This window comes from Notothenia rossii (assembly GCF_949606895.1).
Source record: "Notothenia rossii genome assembly, chromosome: 3".
Taxonomy (NCBI): domain Eukaryota; kingdom Metazoa; phylum Chordata; class Actinopteri; order Perciformes; family Nototheniidae; genus Notothenia; species Notothenia rossii.
This window is the reverse complement of record NC_136901.1, coordinates 10,777,713-10,805,594: the sequence shown is the minus strand read 5'-3', so window position 1 is coordinate 10,805,594 and position 27,882 is coordinate 10,777,713. Positions and strand designations below refer to the sequence as shown.

At 41.3% G+C, this 27,882-nt stretch overlaps 3 protein-coding genes and 1 long non-coding RNA gene across 8 annotated transcripts; 3 read left to right on the top strand and 1 right to left on the bottom strand.

Moving 5' to 3' along the window:
• The first annotated feature begins 286 nt into the window (after positions 1-286).
• Positions 287-14,466, top strand: LOC307033214 (uncharacterized protein). Its single transcript, XM_079671602.1, has 4 exons — positions 287-385; positions 9,350-9,492; positions 10,419-10,714; positions 11,362-14,466. Exons 3-4 carry the CDS (start codon positions 10,423-10,425, stop codon positions 13,305-13,307), a joined length of 2,238 nt encoding a protein of 745 aa, XP_079527728.1. The 5' UTR covers positions 287-385; positions 9,350-9,492; positions 10,419-10,422; the 3' UTR covers positions 13,308-14,466.
• On the bottom strand, positions 1,744-5,212 carry LOC307033215. The gene is made up of 3 exons (XR_013806420.1): positions 5,139-5,212; positions 4,867-5,063; positions 1,744-1,808 (listed from the first exon to the last, which is right to left on the bottom strand). It is a non-coding gene; the product is annotated as an uncharacterized lncRNA (long non-coding RNA).
• A 1,958-nt stretch (positions 14,467-16,424) lies between the features above and the next one.
• Positions 16,425-18,456, top strand: LOC307031566 (protein jagunal homolog 1-B). Of its 4 annotated transcripts, XM_079668777.1 has the most exons (5): positions 16,425-16,602; positions 17,122-17,232; positions 17,407-17,479; positions 17,564-17,993; positions 18,357-18,456. In XM_079668777.1, exons 1-4 carry the CDS (start codon positions 16,571-16,573, stop codon positions 17,951-17,953), a joined length of 606 nt encoding a protein of 201 aa, XP_079524903.1. In that variant the 5' UTR covers positions 16,425-16,570; the 3' UTR covers positions 17,954-17,993; positions 18,357-18,456. The 4 variants fall into 4 exon arrangements, with proteins under 4 accessions (XP_079524903.1, XP_079524902.1, XP_079524904.1 ...); XM_079668776.1 differs by having other exon boundaries at positions 16,427-16,602; positions 17,564-18,456; XM_079668778.1 differs by having other exon boundaries at positions 16,442-16,602; positions 17,135-17,232; positions 17,564-18,456.
• LOC307031568 (ATP-binding cassette sub-family C member 4-like) lies at positions 18,357-26,416 on the top strand. 2 transcript variants are annotated; one of them, XM_079668780.1, is made up of 5 exons: positions 18,357-18,414; positions 20,668-20,892; positions 21,116-21,205; positions 23,743-23,842; positions 24,755-26,416. In XM_079668780.1, the coding sequence occupies exons 1-5, from the start codon at positions 18,403-18,405 to the stop codon at positions 24,802-24,804; spliced, it is 477 nt and encodes a 158-aa protein (XP_079524906.1). In that variant the 5' UTR covers positions 18,357-18,402; the 3' UTR covers positions 24,805-26,416. The 2 variants fall into 2 exon arrangements, with proteins under 2 accessions (XP_079524906.1, XP_079524907.1); XM_079668781.1 differs by lacking the exons at positions 23,743-23,842; positions 24,755-26,416 and adding an exon at positions 23,316-23,731.
• Positions 26,417-27,882: the final 1,466 nt, after the last annotated feature.

Sequence of the window (27,882 nt, the reverse complement as noted above, 5' to 3'; positions counted from 1 at the left end):
TCTCCGGTGAATTTTGAGAAAACAGTCTGCTGATCAAAATCAACGGACCTTTTGAATGGATAGTGTTGTCAGCGTTGGCCCTCTATCTGTGTGCATGAAAAGAAAGCAGCGACAGTCACACAGGAGCCTTCCTCCTCTCGGTCATTGTGTTCTGTCTCTAATCACTTCTAACACTGCAAACATGCTGTTCCAGTAGTGTTCCCCCCCCCCCCTCACACACATCCTCTCCTCTGCTTCTCCCTCCTTCTCATGCGTCTCCTCTCCTCTCTTGCAGCTCCACCCACCTGCAGATAAAAGCCAAACCCCTGAGCAGAGCTGCTGTTCAGCGTCTGTCCCAAACTCCTCAAAGCTCTGTGATACTTTCACCCTGCAGCAGCACACAGAGGTAAGTGATGCGTCACCGCGGACATGTTTTGGTTGGCATGCTGCTGTGCTTATAGGCCTTTTGGTGCACATTCATTAGGTTCTATGTGTTTGTCTTGCATGGTTGTCTGATTGCACTAGCTTGACTGGATCAGTTTCCCTTTTTTCTCCCGGAAAAATATGACAAATCACGCCCTTTTTGAATTCCTGAAACAATAGAGTAGCTTTTGGGATGGCACGTGAGGAAGAAGATCTCTGAGGTAGAGAGACAAAGTGTGTTTTCTTAAGACGTCCAGCTCTCTGCTGTGAAGCCTCTGCTGACAGAAGTCTCTGCAGATAACGTCTGACAGTTTTCCAAATGAAAAACAATGTCCAAAAGAGACACCTGGGAAGAATAACTCAGGCTTTAGCTTGTTAAAATAAACGCACGGTGCAGCATCTTGACAGGATTTAGCAGCAGTTCACGGAATTTCTTGACATTTTGGAGATTTTACGCTGCACCTCTTTCAGGGAAAATGAAGGCATGGACGAAATGCTACGGTTATTCTGCTTTGAACTATTGCACATAAATAAAAGAAAACAGGATTTGAGTCAGATTTAGAAAATGGCTCAGGGAATTCTCTGCAAGTTGGAAAGTTTGGGGTTTAAGAAATCTTTGAGCCAACTTTCTTTTGACCTAAACCAGAAGTGTTTTAAACCTTTGGTATTTAGTCAGGTTTTTTGACTGCTTCTAAAGACACATTCTCCACAGATCAATCAGATTTATAAAAGTTGACAATGTTCACCTGCCAGGAAACAGTTGGGGAACCCTGTTTCACACCGGATGTGGATTTAGGACAGCGGTGGGAATGTTTTCTGATCGCTGATATAACTTGCATGACAGCAGATTGTTTTGCACAAGTGGAAAAGCTAATGAGCTTCACAGGCCTGGTGGGGTGATAAGTGTCTTAATAAAATATAAGACACCACAATGGTTGAATTTATAGAACTGAGAGGTTAGATTTTTTGCAGCTGTTTCTAACTTTCAGCCCTTTATTGCCATTGAAAGCGATGATGTTTTTCCTTTCTTTGAGAGAAAAACACTTTTAATTAGGGGAAAATGTGGTGGGCTCACATAGTTGAGGTTAAAGAAGTAGCTCAATTGAGTTGCTGATGGTTTTTGATTACCGTAAAACACTCGTAGTGTAATCCTGGGTGCTCGGAGAGGATTGTTGGCATCAGCGGAATGTGGCAGCAGCGCGGTGGAAACACACAAAACACCGTTCTGCAGACGGGAGGAAGTCACGGAAGCTTAAATGAAGAAAATGTAGAGCTTTGTGATTGTGGGCAATACATTTGGCGAATGTTTGATTGTCCTGTGAGAGGTTGTGGGTGGCTTACCCGCGGTGCTATCAACAGCCAGGATGCATGCTTGCATTTTGGGGGAGGTTGCATGCTTTTCCATACTAGAAAGAAGAAAAAGAAAAGATTCCCCAACTTGAGAAAAACAGTCAGTTAAGGGTCCGAGGTCATTGGGTTTAGGGCTGTCACAAAATCAGACTTAACTTCACGATTATTGTAGCCAAAATATTATATTTATGTCTATGCGTGTATTTTGTCTCTTTTATGGGAAATGAATTCACTCTAATACACTTTAAGTATGTGGAGAGAGAATCTGTCAACTTACAAAAGTGAACAAATAGAGCAAATAAACGTCTGGATGATAACATCTGGAACATGAACGTACATTTGTTTTGTGATATCATGATATGAATATTTCTTTTTTTATTCAATTGTACTATATTTTTATACAATTACCTGAATTTCGTTACGTCAGAAAGGATTTGACTCACAACCACGGCCATTTCAGTACAATTGTAGTTGTGTGTGTGTGTGTGTGTGTGTGTGTGTGTGTGTGTGTGTGTGTGTGTGTGTGTGTGTGTGTGTGTGTGTGTGTGTGTGTGTGTGTGTGTGTGTGTGTGTGTGTGTGTGTGTGTGTGTGTGTGTGTGTGTGTGTGTCTGTGTACTTACTTGAAGCTATAATAGAGGATGTTAATGTTTCTTTCACAGTTTGTAGTGCTTGCTTTTGTTTGTGTTCAACTTGTGAAAATGTGCTTTGAGCAAAGTGTGAAGGTTACAGAAGCAGAAGCTGCCAGTGTGAGGCCCCGGTGTGTGCAGAGAGTAATCCAGAAGCTTCTGTCAAGCCAGCCGGCTGTGACTTTAAATATTTGTCACTCTGTTAATGTCTCCAGACTGTTTTCCCTCTCTCTCTCAGACTCCCTCACAGTTGTCACCTACTGAACAGGAAGTGTTTATGTAGCTCAGAGGGAATGTGTGTGTTGATCTGCAGCTGCAGCGCTGTGACTTAAAGCCATGTGTCCAAACACACTACCACTGCTGCCTGAAAAATTGCTCCAAATATACATTCTAACTGCAATTGTGGCACTAAGGCATTGTTAATCATATCCAAGTGTATGTAGCCATTAATCTCTCCTATTAGCTGCGGGAGTAAATATCTTAAATCATGCAGATTGACTGTAAAGTATCTCCTACCTACACTCCCGAGTCGTAGCTCTTATTATCCCTCGTAAATACGCCAGCGTGAAACATCTGGACAGTAGGAAAGGGAGGATCATATTTGTGCCCTGAGTGGCATATTTAACGGTAGGACTGTATAACGCATTAGGCTTCCCTGGACTGTCGTCATATCTCATTACTGTCACCAGTCAGAAGACGCATGCTTGTTACAGCACGCACTACATTTTCCCAGGCCATTTTATCATGTCGATAAATCCTAACGTTTGCAAATGCAGACAACCGACAAGCCCCTGGAGTAGTCAGTGCATTAAAGAGAGATACACTCCTCTTGGGAAACCATCATCAGATTCTATGAAACCTTGTCTTAAAGCAAACTTATAATCATCACCAGTTCTCTGCCCTCACCCTCCACATTTCACCAATCACTACTCATCCTGAAGGTTTCATTTGCCTGCTTGTACTTTCTGTTCATGCGCTTTGTGTTTGAATTGCAAAAGCATCTATCATTGTGGTCAATTTGAGTTGGGGCTTTTTTGGCCTTTCAAATCAGATTGATTTGCACTGAGTAAATATTCATGTTTCATACAGGAACACTCGACTGCAAGTAAATGCTCCGTATTCTACCAAATGTACTCTAGGTTAAAAACATCAGATTTATGCTCTAGCTAACTTTGTATTTATACAAATGTGTACAAGTTGCTTTTTTATTCTTATAGTAAAAGTCACACTTTCAGATGACTGTTTTGGAGTAAAATCTACAATATTTCCACTTTTAATGTATGGAATCCCTTAAAGGCATAAGCAAAGGAAAAGTTCATTCTTGTTCTAGCTCTGATCTACCGGTGAATTATTTTTCTCACCATGTTTATTATTTTCAAACAGAAACATATTTTATTGTCAGGATGATCTTTCTAAATTCCTTAATTTGTTCTGTTCGACTATTATTATAAATATGACAGCAGAAAACACTTCTGCATCACCTGCATTTTTTTCCTCGCTTGCATTTCAGGGCTTCCATATATATATGTAGTATGTATAAGTACACCATGGTGTAAAATGGAAAAGTTGGGTGCAAGTACTTGAAAATGATTCATTGGAAAGGGTCAAATCTAAAGACGGGAGACAACATCTGGTCTCCTGCACATTGTGGCTGGTTTTACACGGTATATAAAATATATTTATGCAGCTGCAAACTGCAGAATTCCCCACTGGAATCTGTGACGTGTGAGCATAGTATCAGCGATCGGTTCTGATTATTGGCCAAACGTTGCTTTTGCCTATAAAAATAATAATTTCACTGGTGGAGTGTCCCTTCAAGAGCCAGAGCAAATATCAGAGCAAGCAAGAAAGAAAAAGTGGCAAAACCACACAAAGCTCAGGCGAACACTTGGAGTCAGTTTGGAACCGTCTGAAAGGCCTGTTTCCATCCTGCTGTGCACGATAGTGGAACATGGCCGGTCAAACAAACTCTCTTCAGGGTACATTTTCAGACTGAGAAATGCACTCTCCCCATCCTTGTTTGTCATTGTGTTTCCTCTCTAAACACACAAACAACTTGTGTAAAAATATGTAGAGACCTACTATTAAATGCTGTCCACTGATACCAGATACTCTGTTTTGACAGAACTCAAAGCAAATCGGAAAATAATTCAACCCCCCCCGCTCCAATTTTTTGCCAGAAATGAAAATTGCGGGCCAGACATTGGGTGACTTGTGGTTCCCAGAGCTGTAGGAGAGGGATAATCTGTCACTGTGTGTGTGTGTGTGTGTGTGTGTGTGTGTGTGTGTGTGTGTGTGTGTGTGTGTGTGTGTGTGTGTGTGTGTGTGTGTGTGTGTGTGTGTGTGTGTGTGTGTGTGTGTGTGTGTGTGTGTGTGTGTGTGTGTGTGTGTGTGTGTGTATGTGTGTGTGTGTGTGTGTGTGTGTGTGTGCGTGCGTGCGTGCGTGCGTGCGTGTGTGGCGTAAGTGCAATTATGTGCTGTACGTACGTGTATGTCAGAGGTTCGAGAAGCAGTAAGCAAACACTGCGGTTGCCAATTCGAAAGTCATCCGGATGCTACTTTCTCCCTCCGTGGTTATTTGGACCATCAGTTTGAAATAAGGCTGCAAAAGTCAGCTGACCCCGCGTCTGCCTCGTCGAGAGCGCGGCGGTAGACGTCTCCGAAAGGCAACTACGGCCTTCGCCCTGCAAAGAGATCAAGTAGGTGTGAAGGAATGCTGTGGAAGAGATAAATAAGTTGGAGAGGGACCAAGATATTACCTTCCCATCGAGATTAGCTGTGTGGTGGAAACAGAAAGGTTACTCTATGGTTGAGGTGGGATGAATCACCTGTTGGAGACAAAAAGAGCAGCAGAAAAGAAAAACAGCTTCAGGCCCATAATGTTCTCAGACTTGTGGTTCGTGAGAATAATTCAGCAAGAGACTGAGACTAATAAAACAAACACATCTGATTTAACAAAAGTCTGGGAACAAAAAGATCCGACTTTTATTTCCTCTTGTGATTTTATAATCAAGCTGTATTTCTCAATATTTCGACCTATGATTGGTTTGTGCGCATGTATATCCCAGAATACCATGATTTTTGATCAGCAGCGATTGAAAGATTAGGTCATATTGAGGGCTCAATAGTATGATTTGTTAAAGATACAAACAAATCAGATATTTTTTTTTCCTAGCTGTGGAAAAAAAGACATTACTCGTGAAAAATATATAGGCAGAGACATATTTCAGATGTATCTTGAATGAAATTAAATGAAACAAGAAATATTCCAGCTCTGTTTTAAAACATTATTATTATTGCTGGATGGAAAATGTATAAAGTCCTCTTTTTAATGCTCCACATGCAGTGAGAGCAGGAGAGTCACAGTTGTCGAGTGTTTCGCTATTACAAGATATGTAACAACAGCAACAACTCACACACACATGCAAATAGTCACACACACATACAGGTGCATCCACAGATGTTGACTTGGCGCTTCTAATGCTTCTGTCAGCTGATCGTTGCATTCCTTTGTGTTTGTGTGTGTGTACACGTTTTTGCACTGCTCTGAAAAGTTACATGTATACTACTATTACATGATTTCAAAACTGCTGTAGTTGCTGAAAACATACAGGGTTTACGGGCCACTGCGAATCACACAATTCGTCAGCCGTGTGAATAGTGCCTCTTCACATAGGTACAATAGTGGTATGCTTTTCTGTTATTGTGAAAGAAAGACCCTCTGAAATAAAATACAGAAAGCCAGACGTGACCACAGGCAATTAAGACAGGCACCCGTATCTGTAAGCAATGACATGCCTCTGTTCCTCATCGTTTGTTTATCGAGAGCGAGAGTCCCGCATCTGGAATCAGTCAGCAGAGGAACACAGAGGAGCAATGGAAATTTGATTATTTTTCAAAGCCATGCTGGAGGTGATAAAAGACTTGTGGCTCATCACCAAGCGGGGCCGGCTGTGGTTGTAAGTGTTGGCAGTGAGCTTCACTGCATCCATTCTGGGTGGGGGGGGGGGCAGGCAGTCTTTGTTGCATGGGATTGTCATCAAGCGAAGGGGCTAAGGAGGTGTCTGCAAAAGTGAATGCACGAAATGAAAGAAAGAAAACAAGCAGGAAAGGATTCTTGCTCCGTCTTTGTTTTTGAGATTCAAGGAGGTCACGTCGTGTAGATATTTATTGCGGAACCATCTGAATACATATACAGCCGGATGGAATTCTTTCAGTAACATGCTGCATCAATAACACAAAGCCAAAGTCAAAGGGCTGCATAACGTGCAAATATGCAGCGGTACAACTCCCCAGTGAATTGCAATGCGTTATCTTGCAACCAATGATGCCAAATCGATATGTATTTCATCCCGTGAGCAGCAGTGTTGTCTCATGAATGCCAGCCTTTTGTACGTTGAAGTTACGTGCTTTTGTTTGCAATTCAATTGAATTATCTTCATTGCTGGGGGATATGGCGGCATCTGGCCCAGAAATTGCAAAAAACCAAGATATGAGGTATAAATGTGTGGATTGTTGAGGTGCTACTACTACTAGGCAGATTAGACTGGAATCAATCATCTCGTTTGACTTTGGCATAGAATGGATAAGTGTTGATGAGGCTACACAAAGAGGTTCTTGTGAGAAGAAGTTCAGTAGCTGAAAAGAAGTTGTTAACATTGTCTGGTGAAGCTGAACCAATGGACCATTTTCACAGCAATGTTTTTTACTTTGTACATGGGCTGGATCTGTTTATGTGTCTAGGTGACCAATCAAATAGCTTCTGGTTTGCGTCACCTTGATGTGTCCTCAAGTCAATGGAATGAATGCAACTTCATTGGACATCCTCACAATTCTGCGCCGGAACGACTCACTCAGAGAACATGAAAAGCAATGGAGGTAAAGGGACAGGGAGGTGTTAGACCTCATAGTTTTGGGGGGGCACTTCTGATGTGATTGAAATGCTACACTGGTTATGGCAAGTGATGAGAACAACAGACCAGGTGTGTGGTAGCCTCCCTCCCAGCTGTGCCCATGTTGATACTTTTTATCATCACTTACTAGAAGTATATTTCTGGTGTTTAGTTAGTCTATTATTCTGCGCCAGCACGCACAATACACAGACCTCCCCTAAGAGGAATGCAGCGGCCATTAAAGTGATCAAATACACCTGTGCTTTCCTGCGGTAAATGTCATACTTCTGAATGTTCAAAAACATCAGAGAGGAATCACTTTTCATCTGAAGCTTTGGTCTGAATATCTGAAAGTTCAGGTCATTATACACTCTCATTTCCCAACGCCATGAAAGTAATAGTCCCTGGATGATATCTTAGACTAAACTCCCCAATTTGCAAGGGAAATTCTGGTTGGAGTTATTTTGTAAGAAACATTGGCTGTACCTTGAAAGATCAAGCATTCAATGGAATTACAGCTCCACTCTAAAATAACTCAACAAATCTTGTCCCATCGGCGCACACTTGTTGTAATTGAAAGCTCATGTTGTGCTGGAGAATGTTCTTCGTGGAAATTACCTGTGCAAAGGGTTGAAGAAGTCAGGTGATGGACTTTGGAAAATACTTCAATTGGGTCAAAACTTTAGCTGAACAGGATGTAGTATCCTTATAATTCAACCATAATTCTGTGGGTAAACAATGGCTCAGTTCCATTAAGTGTTCCTCCTCCAGGACCTTCCCTATGTGGAATGCAGCCATCATTACTGTTATTTAATACAAAAAGACTATGAAGTTGAAAGACAGAAATCATTCCCATTACACTGTCTGGAGGACTGCTGATATGGAATTCAAAGTCTCTTTCTTCAGAGTAATAGTTGAGTACATTTTGTTTTGCTATGGAGACAGAAGGCAGCATAACTCCAGATGTAATAAGTAAAATAGTTGTTTAACTTACAAGAAACCTATGGATGTCCATGTGAAATTCAGCCAATTGCATGTATGAAGTTGAACCACATGTAAAACGTGGACAAAGTGTCCTTCCATTCGCTTATATTGTCTTTAACCTATGTGTGTCTTAGACATAAGGTCACCGCTGATGAAGCTCTGAAGCTGCATCCAACTTCCAATATGATCCCTGCTACTCATGCATCTCCAGTGAATGGATTCGATGTGTTTTTGTCTGCTTAATAAAGACCTGACGTATCCTTGGAAGTCGGAGGGAACATGTGTTTCAAAGCAGAGCTCTGTCCTCCTTGTTTTTTGTACGGTGGTCGTCTCATTTCCTCGCCAAGCATATGTTCCCTTTTCCTTGTGGGAGTATAAGGGATTTTGACCTTAGAATTGATCAGCTTGAAATCCACATGTGAGAAATCATGTTCAATTAAGAAGATCAATGCTTGCGGGTTGGATCCATCCAGTGCTGGTTTTATATCTGAAAGAGATGTTTTGCTCCAGTTCTGCCTTACTAAAAATGCTGTTTAGTCTGGGCATTGAAGCACTTAAACGACTAGCTTCAGTCAGTTTACCAGATTTGTTTGTAATCGTGTTCATGTCATTTGATTGCCCAATGTTCCGGACATTAAAGCCATCTCGACAACAGCTTTTAAATGTGATTCTGCTGGTGTTTGGATTCAGATTCTATGTGATGTTAGGAAATGTATGACCAGCGGATCAGTTGAGTCTCACAGGTAGACAGGCTCTGTCCATGGTGCTGGATCTATACATTCTTTCACTTTGAAAGTGCACTGACATTAGTGGGATGGGTGTGATGAGGCACACTGCCGAAACATGTTATGTATTATTACCTAGTGTCTTTACAGGATACAAAGATATAGATTCGTCATTTTAAAGTTCAGTTACATTTATTTTGATATAACCCTCCCTACATTCCTCAAGGAAAGAGGTGTGTCTCAGCATTACTGTATCGAGGCCCAAATATGTCTACCAGGTGGAGATGGCAGCTTAGTGCTACAAACCCCAGGCCTCTGCGAAAGGTCACCATCTGACATCCATCGAAGTTGACATTCATATTTTCACAGGGCCAGCAGGACTGCAGCTAACACCTGGCTGCTCCCCCCGTGCATGGCCGCCGTCCTACTCGCTTCCTGGAAAAGAACCGGAAAAACGACCTAAAGTGAGGAAAGAAGGAGAGGAGGAACCGGACGCTGGAGGAAATCTGAACGTAAGAGAATTTGACGTTTTGCACAACTGAACCATAAGAGATCCGATTAGGTCAAACTGATTCCTACTATTTGGTTTAAAGTAGCTTTTTTGTTGCGACCCATTTATACCTGTTACACACTTATTGCACTGGTGAACTAAACGTATTAGGCCCGGCACTATAGTTTGCTTTTTTAGCGATTGCCCGGAAAAATGTGAGCGAGTCTTACTTCCAAAAAAACCTTCGTCTCTTGGTACTGTTTCAGGGCACACAAACAGCACAGCGCAGGAAAACATACATTCAACCATCCCTGTTTATTTTCACACTGTGTTCTTGGCAGCACTTTTCCAATCTCTTTAGCACAAGCATGTTTAAAGGATTACGGATTATGTTCAGTGCTGACCACCTCCCCTGTGGGGCCCCTTAATTACGATATGTGTTTTAGCAGCAAGCGCTTTGTGTAATTCACCTAAAGGATATGAGACTCTGAGGCTTTTACAAAGTGTGTTTGAATAGATGTGTAAACAAGGGGAGAGCAGGAGCAAAGGAGGGTTTCATTATGTCTGACTCAGCTGTGTGATGGAGAGCACTGCCTGCTGGTGGGGGGCTTACATGGAGGCAGCTCTTAAGTTAAACTGTATATATCCAGGTGAACACAGCTTATTGCAGATGCGGTGCTTCTTCCCCATCTCTTATTAATTTCTGCCTGGAGAATAAATGTAACTTCAGTGAGTGGGAAGACAAAACAATCCCTACCCATATAAAGGGAGACATCAACCATTTCTAGTTAAACTCTAAAATGTGTGAAAACACTATCCTGTTGCATTATTGGAAGTAAATTAGAATCTGAACAAATACTTTTTTTCCCGTTCTATTATTTCAGAGCTGCATAAAAACCTTATTCACTGTGTTGCAATTTAATACTTTTACTTTCTTCTCCACTGCAGAAAAATGGCAGCTGTACCTCTCCACACTTTCTATGTACCAATCACAGTGTTCCAGCTGTGCTTATTACACCTGGCCAACGGAGGGGCTTATTACGGACCTAAGCAGCCCCCCCCGCAGCCCCAGCCCCCGCCCTTGCCACAGTATAATGATGGGTTTCCTCAGCAGCAGTTTTTGGGGAATGAGATGCCACACCTGCCTTATGGCAATGAAGGGCCATTACTGCCTCAGTATGGAAAAGATCTTCCTCCACTGCCTTTACAAAAGGGCATAGAGAGGCCACTGAATGCAGGCAAAGGTAAGGTCCGTTTAGGTTAGTGGAAAATAGCTACAAGTCATTTAGTCACTTAATATTTGCCAGTTAAGCTAAGCTATACACACTTTAGCTGAAATATCATAAAGACACTTTTGATTGAGTAATGGACAGGTTTCCTTTTCAAAAATGTCGCCGAAGGGATGTTTGCCTTTAAAGGTTTATTTAAATTGCATGTTGTACAAAAGAGGGCAACTCCCAAAATGCATACTGAAGTATTATTTGCAATATTAATTAAGGGCTGAAAGAAATGACCCCAATTGATGGGGGCACCTATACAGCAATGACATAGACAAAAGTGAAACACACAAAAATACACATCTGAATTTGAATCCCTGGTTACAAACAGGCTAATCGTACAGGGAGGATCTGCTGTGCTGCTGTCTTTGTGCACCTACGATGCTTAGAGCAGGTGCAACACGTCTGTCTTTATAGCATTAACCATGATCACCATTACACAAGCATTTGACATTTTCTTCAACGTTCAAATCTTCATTTGTCTTGATATGGGATCATGCATTTAATCAAATGATTTCACGGCTTTAGTTGTGATTGATATATTTTATTGATCAGTGTGGATTTATTTGATCAATATGCACCTCTATCTACCAATTGTTCCCTTCTGTTTACAGGCCAAACATTCTTCAGAGGGGCGAAAGGCCCTCCTCCACCTCGTCCTGTTGAAGGTCTCAGAGAGGGACCACAAGGGATTCAGGGCCCCCCAGGACTGCCAGGACCGCCAGGACCACAAGGGCCACAAGGGCTACCAGGCCAGGCATTGTCCGGGCTACCAGGGAAGCCTGGGCTGCCTGGTCCTCAAGGATACCAAGGACTCAGTAAACCTGGCATGCCAGGATTGCCAGGAAAACCTGGAGGGCCTGGATTACCAGGACCTAAAGGTGACCTTGGTTCTAATGGTGGTGGAGGATCAACTGGACTTCCTGGGCCTCCCGGGCGCCCAGGTCCCCCTGGACTTCCAGGGATTTTGAAACCAGGAGGTCAGGGACTGCCAGGCCAGCTTGGTCGTCTAGGGGAGCCTGGCCATAAAGGTCCACCTGGGTTTCCTGGTCCTTCAGGTCCCAAGGGAGACAGAGGGTACGGTCAACCTGGTTTACCAGGTTTGAAAGGACCTAGCGGACCACCAGGTCAACCTGGCAATACGGGCGGGCCCGGGTTTGGAAAACCTGGCATGAATGGTGTCCCTGGACAACCAGGAATACCAGGAAAAACTGGTACTTCTGGAGAGTCAGGACTGGCGGGGCCTACTGGTGAAAGAGGCCAACCAGGACCACCAGGCTTGACAGGAATTGGAAAACCAGGAAATGATGGTTTCAGAGGGCAGCCAGGGCCCCCTGGAGGGAAAGGGGAATCGGGCCCTCACGGTTTACCAGGGGGTCCAGGCATGCCAGGTTATGGTAAACCAGGGTTTCCAGGACCTAAGGGTCACATTGGACATGGTGGTCTTACTGGACCTCCGGGCCTAAAAGGAGACAAAGGTCACGGAGGTCTTCCAGGGGTCATCGGTCCTAATGGTCCTAGCGGAATGCCCGGGCCACCGGGGCCAATAGGGGTTCCTGGTAGTCTCGGCTTCCCGGGGCAAAAGGGAGAGGATGGATTTGCGGGACAAAAAGGAAATCCAGGAATGAAGGGTGACATAGGCCCCCAAGGTCTTCCAGGAAAGCCGGGTTTCTCAGGCGGGGAAGGACAACCGGGGCCGAGAGGTTTTCAAGGACCCATTGGCCCTAAAGGAGAAGCTGGTATGAGGGGTTCACTTGGTACCCCTGGTGCCACAGGGTTAACTGGACCGAGGGGAGAGGCAGGACAAACTGGAGGGAAAGGCTACCAGGGACAACAAGGTATCCCAGGGCTTACAGGACCAGGGGGACCACTCGGACCTCCTGGGATGCCAGGGCCAAAAGGTGAAACGGGCTTACCCGGTAAATCTGGCTATCCTGGTGAAGGAAAACTAGGACCCTCTGGTAATATTGGTCCTCAAGGTAACACTGGGCCAAGTGGCCCTACTGGACTTACAGGACAACCTGGACAACCCGGACTCCCCGGTCCTCCAGGACTGCCCGCTGGATCCCCTGACATCGGACAGGTCCTCCCCGTGACCGGCCCATACCCTGGCACAAAACAAGGTTGGAAGAAAAATGGAGGCGACATAGGTGGAAATGGCGTTGAGATGCCTGCGTTCACAGCAAAGCTCACTACTCCGTTCCCGCCTGTAGGATCTCCTGTGATCTTTGACAAACTCCTGCACAATGGAAATCAGAACTACAACCCCCAAAATGGTGTTTTTACCTGTAGCGTACCAGGGGTCTACTATTTTGCTTACCACGTCCACTGCAAAGGGGGTAACGTGTGGGTAGCACTGACGAAGAACAATGAGCCAGTGATGTACACATACGACGAATACTCAAAGGGCTTGCTGGATCAGGCATCGGGGAGCGCAGTACTCCCGTTACGACAAGGAGACACCGTGCATATACAGCTGCCGTCCGACCAGGCCTCAGGACTTTATGCCGGTCAATATGTCCACTCTTCGTTTTCCGGATTCTTATTGTACCCCATGTAAAAAATGGCAACAAGAATGACACATTCATGCTATTTTATACCATGTTTGTGTTCAAACTACTATAGTCTTAAAGGTACAATGTAAGTCCTGGTAAAAGGTTTACAATCAGGTTTGGCAGAATACACTTTTGAGATAAAGTAACAACATACTCCATTGGATATTTCTTTGCATTACCTACATCACATACACCAATGGAGTCCATAAAAGTGATGCAGTTATTGAACGATGACCCGAGTATTTCCATTGTATGAATGTATCTGGTCCTTGTCTAATATATCTAAGAGGTATTGGAGAGCAGCGGTAAAGAAATGTACCTCAAAATATCTCAATTGTCATAGTTATCGTATGTTTACATTGTGCATTTATTCTTATATCCATCTACACACAATATATCAGTGTTCATGTCAGGGCCTGGTAATTCCTGAAGCAATAAGGCTTTAAGTCGTATTCACTTTTCCCTCATTTTTCGCTGTATACTGGGCACATAAGAACATATCGGTTTTGATGTACAATGACTTCACTTACAGCTATCAGTACCGAACGCTGGGTAATGATACAGTTATTAAGTTATTGAAAGTCTTTTTCCATTATTTTAAGAAATGTAAACATATTAATTTGAAATTAAAATAAGAATAACTACATGGTCATTTTTTACTTCTCATTTTATCCAAGGTTGGCAGTTGAACTATCCTGGAATATTTGCTTTTGACAAATCGATGTCATGATTTGTTTTAGTTTTTTGTTTGACATCAATTCTTTAAAAGGTTGTTGTCACTTTGTCAGTACTCTCTGTAATTTATTTGTTTGACTACTGATTATTTGGGATTGTATTAATTTGTGTGTGTTAACATTAAATGATGGAATTAATTTGAAGATGCAGATCATAAATGTTCTGTGGCAAAACATAACACAAACATTCAAAAAACATATCTTCATAGTCATACCCAATAAAACCATGTGTCAGTTTATTTTTTTATTTTATACTGTATTTCTTTAAACTGTGGATGTGCCATTTTTGGAATGAAATTCTTATTTGTTCTTACCTATTTCAATTTTCTTTGGACAATGGTGAACAGCATTAAATGGGAAACTGTGCCTTAAATATGTGAATTGTGTTGCTTTGATTGATATTGTTCTAATAAAAAAACATTTGTCCTGACTATTTTTATGTCGTCACATTTTAGCTATTTTCGACATGAAATGTATATTATTCTTGAAAAAATTACTTGGTACAGTTTTGTTGTAATAAAATAGCAAAAAAGATCACCAGAATGTCAAAGGGTTTTTACTCTAATGTTCCCGCCTTATGTATTGCCACATATGGGTCAGACATCTTGGACAAATGACCTATGTAACCAAATCCATCTGGTGTCATCACAAGCCAAGGCTGTGACCTCTGAGAACTGAATACTACAGTATATTCAAGAGTGTACATGCAAGAAAAATACTTTCTGGGTAAAAGTACTCTAAAAGTAAAGATTGCTCATAATATGCAGAAGCATTGCTTAGCTTTTTTAAGGTGGAGCCAGTCCCCATTGACTTCAATACATACTTTTTCCGAAATAAGGTTCCATGGAGCTCCCCCGGAAAGGGAGGGACTTCACCTCTCGATAACCGGACTCGAGAGAGAGATCAGAGATCAGATCAGCTGCTGAGTCAGACAGATGCAGCTCTGCTTAATCACCTGAAGCCCCGCCCACTGTTTAGCGAGCTGGATGAGAAATGTACGGGCTGTCAGGAGAGAGAGAGAGGGAGGGAGAGGGGAAAAGAGAGGATCCGTTTCTCCCGTGTTATTAATCAAAGTTAATGTGAACAGTCTTTAATTAACTATTAGTAGAGAATAACGAGTAATGAATATACTTTATAAAGATCTGCAGATAAATTTTCAGTCTTCTGAAGCACCAACAATCAAATATCTCTCCTGATTGTTGGCGATTGACAATCACCTTTCCCTGAATTGTACTGAGGTGTAACTAAAGTCTGCTTTAAGGGTTGTTTATATTTCACATCATAAATCAGAATCTGCAAAGTAACTAAAATAAATGTAGTGGAGTAAAAATACCAGGTTAACCTCTGAATTGTAGTGGAGAATTACAAAGTAACAATGAGCTGTCATGTGGGTATTAATGCTGCCCATTATGGATAAAAGCGATTTTCACCCATTTAGTCATTATTATAATGTTTTAAATGTGTACACACCAATTTGTTTCCTATCGCCTAAACCTCCAGGGCTGTACACAGTTTAATACTGTCAACTTCTAATTTTGGGAACAACGAAAACATCTTTTAAAACTACAATTCCCAGTAGAGACGTGCCATAGTAGAACATGTTGCGAAACTCAATAGCCAGCATGTGTAGTTCTGGGGGGCCGTTCGAATCCAGTTTTGAATAGTCTTCCGTGGTTTCGTTCCATTTCAAAGAGTTTGACGCTCGGCATAACCTTGGCGCACTGCCACTCCAACATCCAAATCCCAGAGCTTGAAGATTAATCACCGGGTTTGTCAACGGGACTGTTGTCCACATAATAACGTTACTTACCGTTTAAATTGACCAAATAAATGCAGCAGACAATGTTATTTAACCACAATTACAATTTATTTTATTTCAACTATATTCTTCTTCTTCTTCTTCTTCTTCTTCTTCTTCTTCTTCTTCTTCTTCTTCTTCTTCTTATTATTATTATTATTATTATTATTATTACTACTACTACTATTATTATTATTATTATTATTGTTATTGTACATGTAATATTTTTCACTTTTCTTTTTTTTCACTGTTTTTTTTTTTCACTTTTCATTTTTAAAATGAGGGTGCATAACGACTCAACTGAGATGCACCCTTATGCACCCCCGTAGAACCGGGCCTCAGCCTGTTTAAACTACACAAATAAATACATAGTAATATATTTGTTTACGACTAGAACTTTCAAATAAATATAGTAGTTTATAATAATATGTTCCCTCTTAAATGTAGTGTAATAGTGTTTTCAAAAAGTAATTACAAGTACCACAACAACAAAAAAAGTCTGAATCACATTGATCAAACCGACTGAAATGATGGAAAACTGCATTAGAAGAACTTTGATGCCCTCTGCTGGAACCTCCACGTATGAGAAGGAACGAGAACCTGCAAGATAACGCGAGAAAGAGTCTGGCCAATCAGAGTTGCATACGTCATGTCGACGATGCCTTCGCTTCTTCCTGCCTGCACGGGTCTAGTCAGCTCAAACATCTCCCTGTTTTGACCGGGATATTTATGATTTATGTTTCTATTCACGACAGCAGCAGATAAAAAGTAAGTGCTATGATTAACATCTAATACGTTTCGACTTACGTTACGTGACAGTTTGGCGTCTTAGCTTCTCATTTATCTCAATATACCAAGCTAACTCTCCCGTCTGTATGACTTGCTAACAGTTAGCTTGTTAGCACAGCTATGGAGTGTACCTGCCGCAACTGATTTAAAGTAACCTGCCAACGGTAATAATGTAGCTGGAAGTGAAATAAGGCTTTTGGCGTGTTAGACTTAAATGCTTATTGAGAGGACGTTGCACGCCAAGCATAATAATACGTGTATCATGCTAAGTTAGCGAAGGCAAAGTGCAAGTACACTCACTGGCCCCTTCATTAGGTACACCTAATGAAGTTAACTGCTCGTTAAAACTAATCAGCCAATCATTTAGGCATGTAGACATGTTCAAGACGACCTGATGAAGTTCAATCGGCTTCAGAATGGGGAAGAAACGTTTTTAATCTTGTTTTTTTTGTCTGCTGTTTTAAAATGTGTTATGTTACAATGATGTAAACGTGTTAGATTTTGCTTCCAGATTTCCACTATGGCATCTCGAGCAGGCCCACGAGCCTCGGGCACGGATGGCAGTGACTTCCAGCACCGAGAGAAGGTCGCCTCACACTACCAGATGAGGTATTTACAAAAAATCTATTAATTGGAAAGAAATATTAGATGGATGCCAACTCCCGACTAGTGAAATGCAACTGTACCTGCACTTTGATTTATAAGTGACTGTTAAGAGATTCACTTCATATTGTTAAAGACGTGCATGAATTCAGTTTGCATTTGCAACTGTGCCCCTCACAGCGTGGCCCTGAAGTCTGAAATCCGTAAACTCAACATCGTCCACGTCCTGATCTGGGTCCTGATGGCAGCTCAGGTAATAAAAACCCTTTTTGAAAAATGATTTTCTTTGACAGTTGTAACACCCGAGCTGATGTCTGATGTGTGGTTCTCTTGTCAGGTGATTGTGAGCCAGCTGAGCCTGGTGTCCCACAAGATGGTTTGCTCTCCATACCAGTGGGAGTACCCCTACCTGCTGAGCATAATTCCCACAGTCTTCAGCTTCTCGGCTTTCCCCCGCAACAACATAAGCTACTTGGTGGTCTCCATGATTAGCGGTGGGCTGTTCTGCATCGCCCCTCTGATCTACGGCAGCATGGAAATGTTCCCCGTGGCACACCAGCTCTACCGGCACGGCAAATCGTACCGCTTCATCTTCGGTTTCGCCGCCGTGACCGTCATGTACCTGGTGATCATCATCGCTGTGCAGGTGCACGTCTGGCAGATCTACTACAGCAAGAAGCTGCTGGACCAGTGGTTCACCAGCACGCAGGACAAGAAGAAGAAATGAGTCTGCCCGAAGCACAGACTGAGAGAAGAGACTCTCAAAAGTATTGGTCTTTTTCTATATTTATATTTGACAGTGATGACATCATTGTTGATACAAAAAAAATACTGGACTTCTGCTGCCATCACTCTGTAAATTAAAGGATAAAAGGTGGATTCTGGGACCCCCCCCCCCCTTCTAGATTTTAGACTGCCTATCTCTTTACACTTACATGGCCTTTCTATTGTTTGTAGAGTGTTATGTGCTTGTATTGCAGAGTTAAGAGCTTCATTCATAACATTCACATTTGAACTTTGACCTTCAGAGTCCCTGCAGCATTTTTTCCTGGTGAAAATGTCTCTCCTGGCTCCGCCCCTAATCCTCCACTGAACTGTAAACGCCTTGTGTTTGTACCTCGTTATTTCAGGTACTGACAGTGTAAACACACCAGGTCTAACTGGAAGAAGACTGTGATGACATGTAAGGTAATGTTTTGGAAACAAATAAAAATAAAAATGTGATTGTAAGATCGGTTGTGGGCTCACTAAGGCTTTATTTGGGGTTCTGTCACTGGTGGAAACATTCTCTTTGCCTTGTTTGTTTATGCAACAAAGCCTTCACTCTTTTCCCTATTGTATGTGTGTGGTAAAAACAAGAGAAAGGTCAATGTAGTAATGTTTTTTTCAAGATGACTTTTATAAGTGTCAATCATTTTAGATCAACAGTTTAGGAAATAAACTTAAGATCAGATGAGAGAAATCTTTGATACCCAGCGTTTAAATTCAGTACATTGATGTATATTGCAACCTTCATCTGATGGTATCAAACATTTTCAGAAGAACATCAAATTTAAGAAAGTTGAAAATCACCCCAAAAGATTGATAGATTTAGTTTGCAGAGAAAAGGACAAGGGATCCATCCTGACACTAAAAACAAACAGACACATCTTTAAAAGGAGTGGACTAGTTCAAATCTCAACCAAATCTCAAAATATTTCAAAAACGTTTTAAGAAGGAAAACACTAGTACAAAATGGACATTCAGAATTCATAATTAAATTAATAAATAGGCATCTGTGTGACACTCCTATGATGTGTACATTTGTGCAATAGCTGCTGGGATAAAACTGTTTTTATACCGCTTTGTTCTACTCTTTAGGGAAACTAGAAGAAGAAGCTTAAATTCTGAGTGCAGAGGGTGGTAGTCATCGTCTCATATGGAGCTGGATAACCGCTGTAACTGCCTGAGGGACAGGGTCTCCAGGTTTAGCTGTGGCTGACCAATCAGTCTGCTGGACCGCTTTACGATCTGACAAGTGACCTGAAGTCAGGTTACCAAACCATGACATTAGTGAAAAAGACAGAATATACTCGATAAAAGCACGATCAAATATGATCATGGTTTTGTCAATGTTAAAATAGGACCGTTTCCTAAAACAGTACAAACGCTGATGCCCCTTGCTTTTGCACACAGCTTCACAGTTTGGATCAGAGCTCAATTTTGAGTCAATAATTGTCCCAAGATATTTGTACGATTGCACAAATTCTACATTCTGATTCCTGATTGTTAAGACTTCATGTATGTGGAAGAAGGGATGTCTTCTAAAATCAATGACATGCAGGACAATGTTTCCCTTTCAGGTACTGCCACACTTATTTCCCTGACTGTTCAAAGTGCAGGAGGGTATTCATTGATGAAGTCCCTGTACCTTTCCTCTATGGGACCTTGAGGCACCAGCTGACACGGCAGATCCTTCTCAAAGTTCCTCATCAGCAGCTCCACAGCTTCCTCTGGACTTTTATGAGTTTAAGAATGTCTGTCAGAAACGGAATCTTACATTAAATAACGTTCAGCTCTTGTGTTTCCCTTTGATTGCAGTAAAACATCTAACCTTAACCTTAACCTTACAGCTGACTGAAGATGGCAGCTCCACATTAGCCTCATAATATAATATTACTTAATATGATATTTTTTACATATTTGTTTACATTTTTTGGACTACTATAGTATGTTTTTTTGACTTGCGACATATCATTTGTTCCCCTCACAGTTTTGACATTACTTTATTTTTGTACATATATAGAATGTTCTTTTATATATATACTGTATTATATTTGCTTTATTTTTTTCCTAATATTATGGTATTAGATTTTGTTCAGATTTATTGTATTTTATATAAACTATGACGTTTTTTTATGAGTTTTGTGACATACTAAAATAAACCCTCTTGTTTGTTCTGTAAAACAGTTTTTGCGATTAAATGTAAAAAAAATCTAGCTCTTAGACTAGTCGTTGTTTTTAGCATATTTTCGACAAACTATGTATTTTTATTTTTTACATACTTCAATGCAGTTTTTTCAGATATTCCACATATTTTGACATACTATACGAGACCATTGTCAAATGTGATCTTAATCTTAAAAGCAACGACATGACTTCATTAAGAGTTGCAAAAAGGGAAATGCTTTATTTTGACAAATATCTGATAGCGCTGCGGCCGCTCAGCAAATGCATCATAAGGTGGAGTGCTGGGAGTCTTTTAGAACTGTAAATAAGTTGAATGAGGCTTTGGATCTAAAATGACTTAAAATGCAAAACTTAGGCTCCTGTTAAAAACATCTGTTTTGTCTTTTATCTGCACATGACCTCTCACATATGAGACCTTGGTAAATACCATAGTCAAACTGTACTAGTGTGTTGTGAAGCTCACCCTTCTCCATCTCCCTGCCTGCCTGTCAGGAAGTCATCAAGGTGATCCAGCCGGTGTTCTTGGGGAAGATGATTATTTACTTTGAGAACTACGACCCAGAAGACATGGCGGCTCTGTACGAGACTCTGGGCTACGCGGCCGGCCTCTCCGTCTGCTCCATCGGACTCGCCCTGCTCCATCACCTCTACTTCTACCACGTCCAGAGGACAGGCATGAAGATCAGAGTGGCCATGTGTCACATGATCTACAACAAGGTCAGTAGGAGGGCAGGCCCCGTTCACATTATCATTGATGCTGCTTGACCTGCATGTCATGGCACTGAAGGGATGACCTTTGAATGTGTTTCTTCAACAAAAAGCCCTAAAACTACAGGTCATATCTCTCATATCTCTATATCTCTTTCCCTCAAATGTGATATCTTGACAAGTGTTTGTGATCGATGCTCAGCACCAATGGCCCTTCCTCTCTTCTTCCTAGGCTCTGTGTCTCAGCAGTTCAGCCATGGGAAAGACCACCACGGGCCAGATCGTCAACCTCCTTTCCAACGACGTCAACAAGTTTGATGACGTAAGTGAAATGAAATCTTTCAGAGAGCAGAAGGGTTCGCTATTTTTTACTGCAAAGGTCAAGGTGTTACAACATTGCCGGCCAACAGCTTCAGATGTTTAGATTTAGTTTGTCCGACATTGCCTTCAGAATCAATTTGCCCTGGATCCACACAAATGTAAGAGCTCGTGTTTTATTTGCACTTTAAAATGAGATCAAATATACTTTATTGATCCTAATTTAGGAAATTAAACAGCACAACTCGTTAAGAGAAAGGAACACGTTTATTATTGCAGTGTACTTTTTCTAACCCAAATGTAACACAATGTGTCTGCGGTAGTCTTTAGGGGGGGAGCGCGGCGGCAGGGCCATTGGTGGCAGTGGGACCGCCTTGTGGGTCACATAGACTTTTCTGAAACACATTAACGATGCAAGATTTAGCTTTTTTTTATTTTGTCCCTCTCATACAGATAAAACATAACACTTAATCCTCCCAAATTCTCCCTAAGCTCTGTGAGTGATGAACTCAGGGTTCCCACAGCCAGAGGGAACCGTTTCACCGGACTTTAACCCTCACCTTAAAGAGGTCGTCTCAGCGCTGGTCCCCTTCAGCGGGTGGTAGGGCCCTTTTTGTTTGGAGTTGGTGACAAAAGACTTGTGGGAGATTGGGGGGAGGAACATCTCCTGATATTCGGTCTTGGGCTGCTTCCTGGACAACAAGGCAAGGCAACGAAAACATTGTGTTGACACAAACTGGTTAAAACCCAGTATTAAAAAAAATACAAAAGACAGTATAAAAAGGTTTGAATACATAAGAAAAATAAAATGGAAGATAAATATATAAAACTAACTACAACTGTCAGAAGTAGTCTTCAAAGGTTGTTGAACATGTTACTTCTCTTGAAGATGTGGTCCCTGACCTTTTCACAAAGATAATGTATATACCTGTGTGGCTTTATAAGCTAATTTACTTTTGTAAGCAACATAAAAGCCCTAATATAAGTGCAATTATATAGATTTTTTAAAGATACTGGGATATTTGCCAAAGCTGGAAACTAAGCATAGCATTTAGGCTACCAGGTTGTTGCAATATGCGTTTGAACGTGGGACATTATTTGTTGATGCACCGTTGGCCCTGGGGACAACAATAGTGGGTGCACCAGGCCTACATTTCCTCATGAAAGCCCTACTAGAATTACAATATCTCTCTTTAACTAAAAGCTTCTAAATGAAGGACCTCACCCCCCAGATGTGGCCGGTTGGTTTCCCCGTTGCCTCATCATGGTCTTACTTGTGAGCGGTGGAAGATGGGCTGTGTTGAGAGGAAGCCTCAGAGATCTGAAGAGGAGGTTATTGATGCCGTTGTCATGGCTGCAGAGTTATGGCGATGATGCGTTTTGGTGGTTAGGATTCTAATGTCAGAGGAGCCACTTTTGAATATAAACAAAGTGTTCCATCACAGTTTAATGCTGAATGAAATCCAACCATTTGACTAAGGAACTTTATACATTGATCCAACCAAGTCGTATTGTTAGTTTTATAGTGACAGTATTTCTACACTGCAATTGTTTCAAAATCGTATTCTTTCCCTGCAATTTCAACAATATATTTACAGCAGTGTTTGTTACAATTTAGATATGTTTTCAATATTATCACAGTATTTGATCTTTCTTCTTTTTTAGTTTTTTTGTTTATAGTAATATATGAAATATATTTATTTTTTTATAATATGTAAAAAAAATCTTTCCAACAAAATCTGGACAGTATTATTTGAAAACCTTTTTCACTTCATTGACAGGATTATTGGAATTGTTATTTTTTAATTGTTGCATTTGTTCTTAAAGTGGCAGAAGGTAGAAATGTAAGGACTGTAAATGTTTTTGCTGCGGTGTCTGAGTAGATCATAAGAACATGCTGTTAGTTTTGTTATTAAACTGGTCGAGCTGCACCCCTTCTGTAACACAGAAGCCCCCCCTCTTGTTGGGAATCCCTGCTGTAGTGGATGCTTGCAGCAGCGGGCAGATTATTCATAGTTTGGCTGATTTTCCTCTCAGATTTCCCCCTGTGATCTCTTCCTTTCCCCTTTGCGTCCTCACGCTGACTCTGTTTTTCCTCTGTCTCTCTCTGTGAGGTGTTACATGTTGAGTTCCACTGCACCTCCGCTGATCTCTCTTTGCTGTTGTTTTTCTTCTGCCGTGCTGTGAAGTACGTACCCCCCATATGATTTGTCATCTTCACCCGCCTTTCAGCTGCATTTATCCTCCTTAGTGTAAAATGAATAGGTTATGATCTATGTGTCTCCCTCGTGCCCTTTTTATAGAACTCTGTACTTTAACCTGAATGCTTCGCTTTGACCTGTAATTACGGTAGTGTGCTAACATCATGCATCGTCGTTATTCCATGCACAAGAATCCCTTTTAAGTAAATACTGTCCAATAAAAGATGAGATAAATTAAAAATTCTATATAAACACTTGTTTTAAGTTAAGTGCCAGCATATTGATTTGACAAGTTGTCCTGGTGGTGTTGCAGCTCATTCATGGAACATTCTCTTTCCAGGTGACCATCTTCCTGCACTTCCTGTGGGGGTGGGGGGGCCTCCAGGCCGCGGTGGTGGGGGGGCTGCTGTGGGCGGAGATCGGTCCGTCATGCTTAGCAGGTATTGTGGTGCTCATGATCAAGTGAGCACCACCATGCAAGTGTGCATGGACTCTTTTCCATCTGTTCAGGTAACACACACCCTCACAGAATCCAGATATTCCATACAAGCTGATGTACAGATTTACCCTGCACTTTTTAACTGAGCAGAGGTCTCTACTCAAACAACACACAAGCAACACAAGTATCAAGCACACCTTTGACAGTCATATGCTATAAGGCTATTGTTAATACATTTGGTGCTGTGTACTGTACATGTGATGAATGGAGACGAGACTCAGAGAGACACGAGGAGAGCAGGAACTGTGATGGTAAACACCGATGGTTTATTTGGAGCTTCGGCCGGAGAATTCATTAGACATGTGCTGTGCCACGAGTTGAAAACAGCGGTTGCCAAACCAGGTCTCTACCCCAGACCTATGTATTTAGCTGGTTCTGAGAGAAGAATCAACATTGTACATAACAAGATAAAACCATCACACCTCTATCAGCTGACGCCAACAGGCAGGAACAGGGAGACAAAACACTGAGAGGGCAGCAGCCCAAGGTTACAGGGCTCCATTGAGGGCAGTCCAAACTGATAAACTGGGTCAAAGTTACGGGCCTGGAAAATATTTCCTCAACAATACATATGGTCAAGTAATAAATAATATAAAATAACCGGTTTTCTCACTGTACTGAAGTCCCAATTATCAGACGTGACATAACTTTACTTTAAGTAGCTGTAAGTGGAAGAACCTTGTGACCAGTAATGTTCAAAATAGGATTCAATTTAGCTTTCACATAGAAGCTCCTTTTAAAAGTTGTCCCCATTGTTTTTTAATAAACCATTTCTGCAGTATTCATCAAACTTACATTTCCTTTTGCTTCCGTTCTCACTGACGACAGGATCCGCGGTGGGGTCTGGGATCAGGATCATCGAAGTGTACGTCTGGGAGAAATCCTTCGCTGGTAAAAACATGAAAGGCATTCTTGTTGAATTGAAGAGATTTGAGAAGTGAGCCAAGGACTACAAACCAAAACCTACAGCAATATAAAGGACAGCTTCTACAGCCCGAGGGCCCGCTACATACCATAACCATGATTTAGTTTTGTTTCACACTTAATGTTACAGTTGGTATATTAACTTTAACAAATGTGCTCCAGATTTACACAAGCACTGGTAGATTAAGTTCATGTAATTATCCACTAGTTACAGTTTGAATTACCATCTTAACAACTGTGCTTTTGTTGTGAAGGATCTGATGTTGGCTCTGCTTTTTGTCTAAATGTAAGCTTCGCTGTCTGCATTGAGTCTCTGCTCTTTAAATATTTGGTTATTAATTGCATAAACTATTTTTTAACCACACCTCAAATGCTCCTTGCATTTAGATGGCATGTGTTCCTGCAAAGATATCCAGCAGCACACTTCTTAAGTTGTTTCACTTTGTTGCCTATATGTATTTGTTCATGCACGCCTGTATTGATTTGCATTGATCACATGCACATTTTTGCGATTATTATTATAATTAATATTATCATGTAAATATGATCCCTCAAGGATGTTTTTCAAGCTTTGTATTTTATGCTGCTCAAAAACTGTGTTAAAATAGGCCACAAGACTGCTGCTTTATTTGATCCTCTATGCCTCATTTCTATATTCATACTCTGTGTTCACAAGCCCTAAAAACCTGCATTTGGAAATAAAATGACCGTGCAATAAAGTTTAAGAGGTGATTGTTTGTATTACATTATTTTTCACTCCTCAGCGTACTAAGATAAGCCTACTAAGAACATTTTAATGCAAACTTGCTCGTTGTAAGCTTTAGGGTTATGAGTTCAATTCTTATTAAGGTAATGTGACTTTTTTGGCTCCACTCCTAAACTAATGACTTATTTCATGAGTTGCTCTTATTGCATACTAGCTGTATTTCTATGTAACACTGCCTGTCAGATGGATTAGCTCAGTGTGATAAAGAAGCTCTCAGAAAGCATGAGGTTGTGAGTTCAACTCCCACAGCGTGCAATATGTTTATCAATGTATTGTTAGATCCAACACCAAGAGAGAAGAAATCAAAAGCTCTAACACAAATATGGAAAGCATCTGATCATACAGATCAGAGTGATAGATGTTAGGTTAGAAGATCTGAGGTTGTGTGTTTGATTCTTATTAGGTGCAGTAATTTATAAATCCAATTTCCCACAGAAGAAGAACAAATGTGTCCCTAACAACTGTGAAGTGTGTTCAGTCATATAGCTCAGAGTGGAAGATGTGTGGTCTGTAGAGCTGAGGTTGAGTGTTTGGTTCCTACTTGGGTCGACCACAAAGACATTACTTTGAAAGGTTATTATATTGTTTCTATGAGATTTCATATCTCATGGACTTATGAGGAAGCTCAGTAGAGCTGATGTTGTGTGTTCGATACTTAGGTTTTTAAAGTCCAACACCCATAATAAATGAATCAAACATGCAGAGGTTGTGACAAAAACTCTACCAGAGGCCTATCTCAGATCTCATAGCATGGAGTGATGTTCTGAAGAACTGCAGTCTTCGGTTCGATCCCCATGAGGTGCATAGATTTTTGGAAGTTTAACACCCAAAGTGCAAAATTAGATTACCAAACAAAAGTGTATTGGCCCAGGTCAAATGGCTGACTGGGATAAAACACTGCCTTGAAGACTGGAGGTTCTTCTTTATTTGCACTGGTTTTTCAGGTAAAACATCCAAAATGGTGTACAGTACAAATGTTTTTTGAAGTCCAAGACCCAAAGTGTAGAATTAGATTACCAAGCGACACAGAGTCCACCCAGGTCAGATGGCTCACAGGGATAACACACTGCCTTGAAGGCAGGAGGTTGAGGGTTCAATACTTATCATTTGCAGGGACTTTTAAGGTCAAGCACCCGATATAATGAATTCATATAAGCAAAGAGAACAGTTTGACATTAACATGTGGTGGTGGTGCCATTCCGTTACATACTATACTATGACTTTGTTTCACAACCCCTACCAAGAGACACTCTCTACCAGAAAACTGACAGAGTTGTTTAGCTCAGATTGATATGAGAAGGATCAGAAGACCAGAGGTTGTGAGTTTGATTCTTAGAGGGAGCAGTGATATTAAACATCCAGATTAAAGAAGAGCAGAGTTTTATATTTACTTGTGTCCATGGTAACTGTTCTAGGCACAGCTTTATGACAAACTACGCAATTACTTTTTTTACATTTCCTTTTTTAAACAAAGTCTTGGACAGTTGGACAATGACCTTTGACTGTCTCCGATCTAATAGCTCAGAGTGATACTACGCTGCTCAGTTAAACTGAGGTTTAAGGTTCGATCCCCATGAGGTGCAGGGATTTCTGGAGTCCAAGACCCAACGTGTGGAATTATATTACCAAACGCAACACATATGGACCAGGTCAAATGGCTGACTGGGATAAAGCACTGCCTTGAAGACAGGAGGTTCTTGATTCAACCCTCTTTATTTCCACTGGTTTTTCAGGTAAAACATTCAAAATGAGGTAAAGAAGAGTTTTTCATTTAAAAATGTTGGTAGCACAATTATGTAACATACTTACAAGGACAGGTTTTTTCAGATGGACTGCACTATGACTTCTTTTATTTCCTTTTGTACATTTATCTCATGATCTACCAAACAACAGGTCACTGTCTCAATCTAATAGCTCAGAGTCATACAACGCTGCTCAGGTGAGCTGAAGTTTTGGGTTCGATCCCCATGAGGTGCATAGATTTTTGCAAGTTTAACACCCAAAGTGCAGAATTAAATTACCAAACGAAAAAGTATTGTGCCAGATCAAATGGCTCACTGGGATGAAACACTGCCTTGAAGACAGGAGGTTGTGGGTTCAATCCTCTTTATTTGCACTGGTTTTCTCGTCAAACATCCAAAATGGTGTGAAAAAAACATAGAGAAGAGTTTTTCATTTTAAAATGTTGGTGGCACAACTATGACATACTTACAAGGATAGTTTTATTGGATGCACTGCACAATAACTTGTTCTATTTCCTTTTTTACATTTTCATTGTGACATAATCTACC

What these genes read in the sequence shown, in the direction of transcription:
- LOC307033214 (XM_079671602.1), top strand. Translation starts at nt 10,423, where the DNA reads ATGGCAGCTGTACCTCTCCACACTTTCTATGTACCAATCACAGTGTTC. An exon ending in GCCACTGAATGCAGGCAAAG is followed by an intron (nt 10,715 to 11,361) that starts GTAAGGTCCGTT and finishes TTCTGTTTACAG; the next exon opens with GCCAAACATTCTTCAGAGGG.
- LOC307031566 (XM_079668777.1), top strand. Translation starts at nt 16,571, where the DNA reads ATGTTTCTATTCACGACAGCAGCAGATAAAAA. An exon ending in GCCTCACACTACCAGATGAG is followed by an intron (nt 17,233 to 17,406) that starts GTATTTACAAAA and finishes TGCCCCTCACAG; the next exon opens with CGTGGCCCTGAAGTCTGAAA. An exon ending in GGGTCCTGATGGCAGCTCAG is followed by an intron (nt 17,480 to 17,563) that starts GTAATAAAAACC and finishes TTCTCTTGTCAG; the next exon opens with GTGATTGTGAGCCAGCTGAG.
- LOC307031568 (XM_079668780.1), top strand. An exon ending in ACGTCAACAAGTTTGATGAC is followed by an intron (nt 21,206 to 23,742) that starts GTAAGTGAAATG and finishes TTCTCTTTCCAG; the next exon opens with GTGACCATCTTCCTGCACTT. An exon ending in CGGTCCGTCATGCTTAGCAG is followed by an intron (nt 23,843 to 24,754) that starts GTATTGTGGTGC and finishes GTCTGGGATCAG; the next exon opens with GATCATCGAAGTGTACGTCT.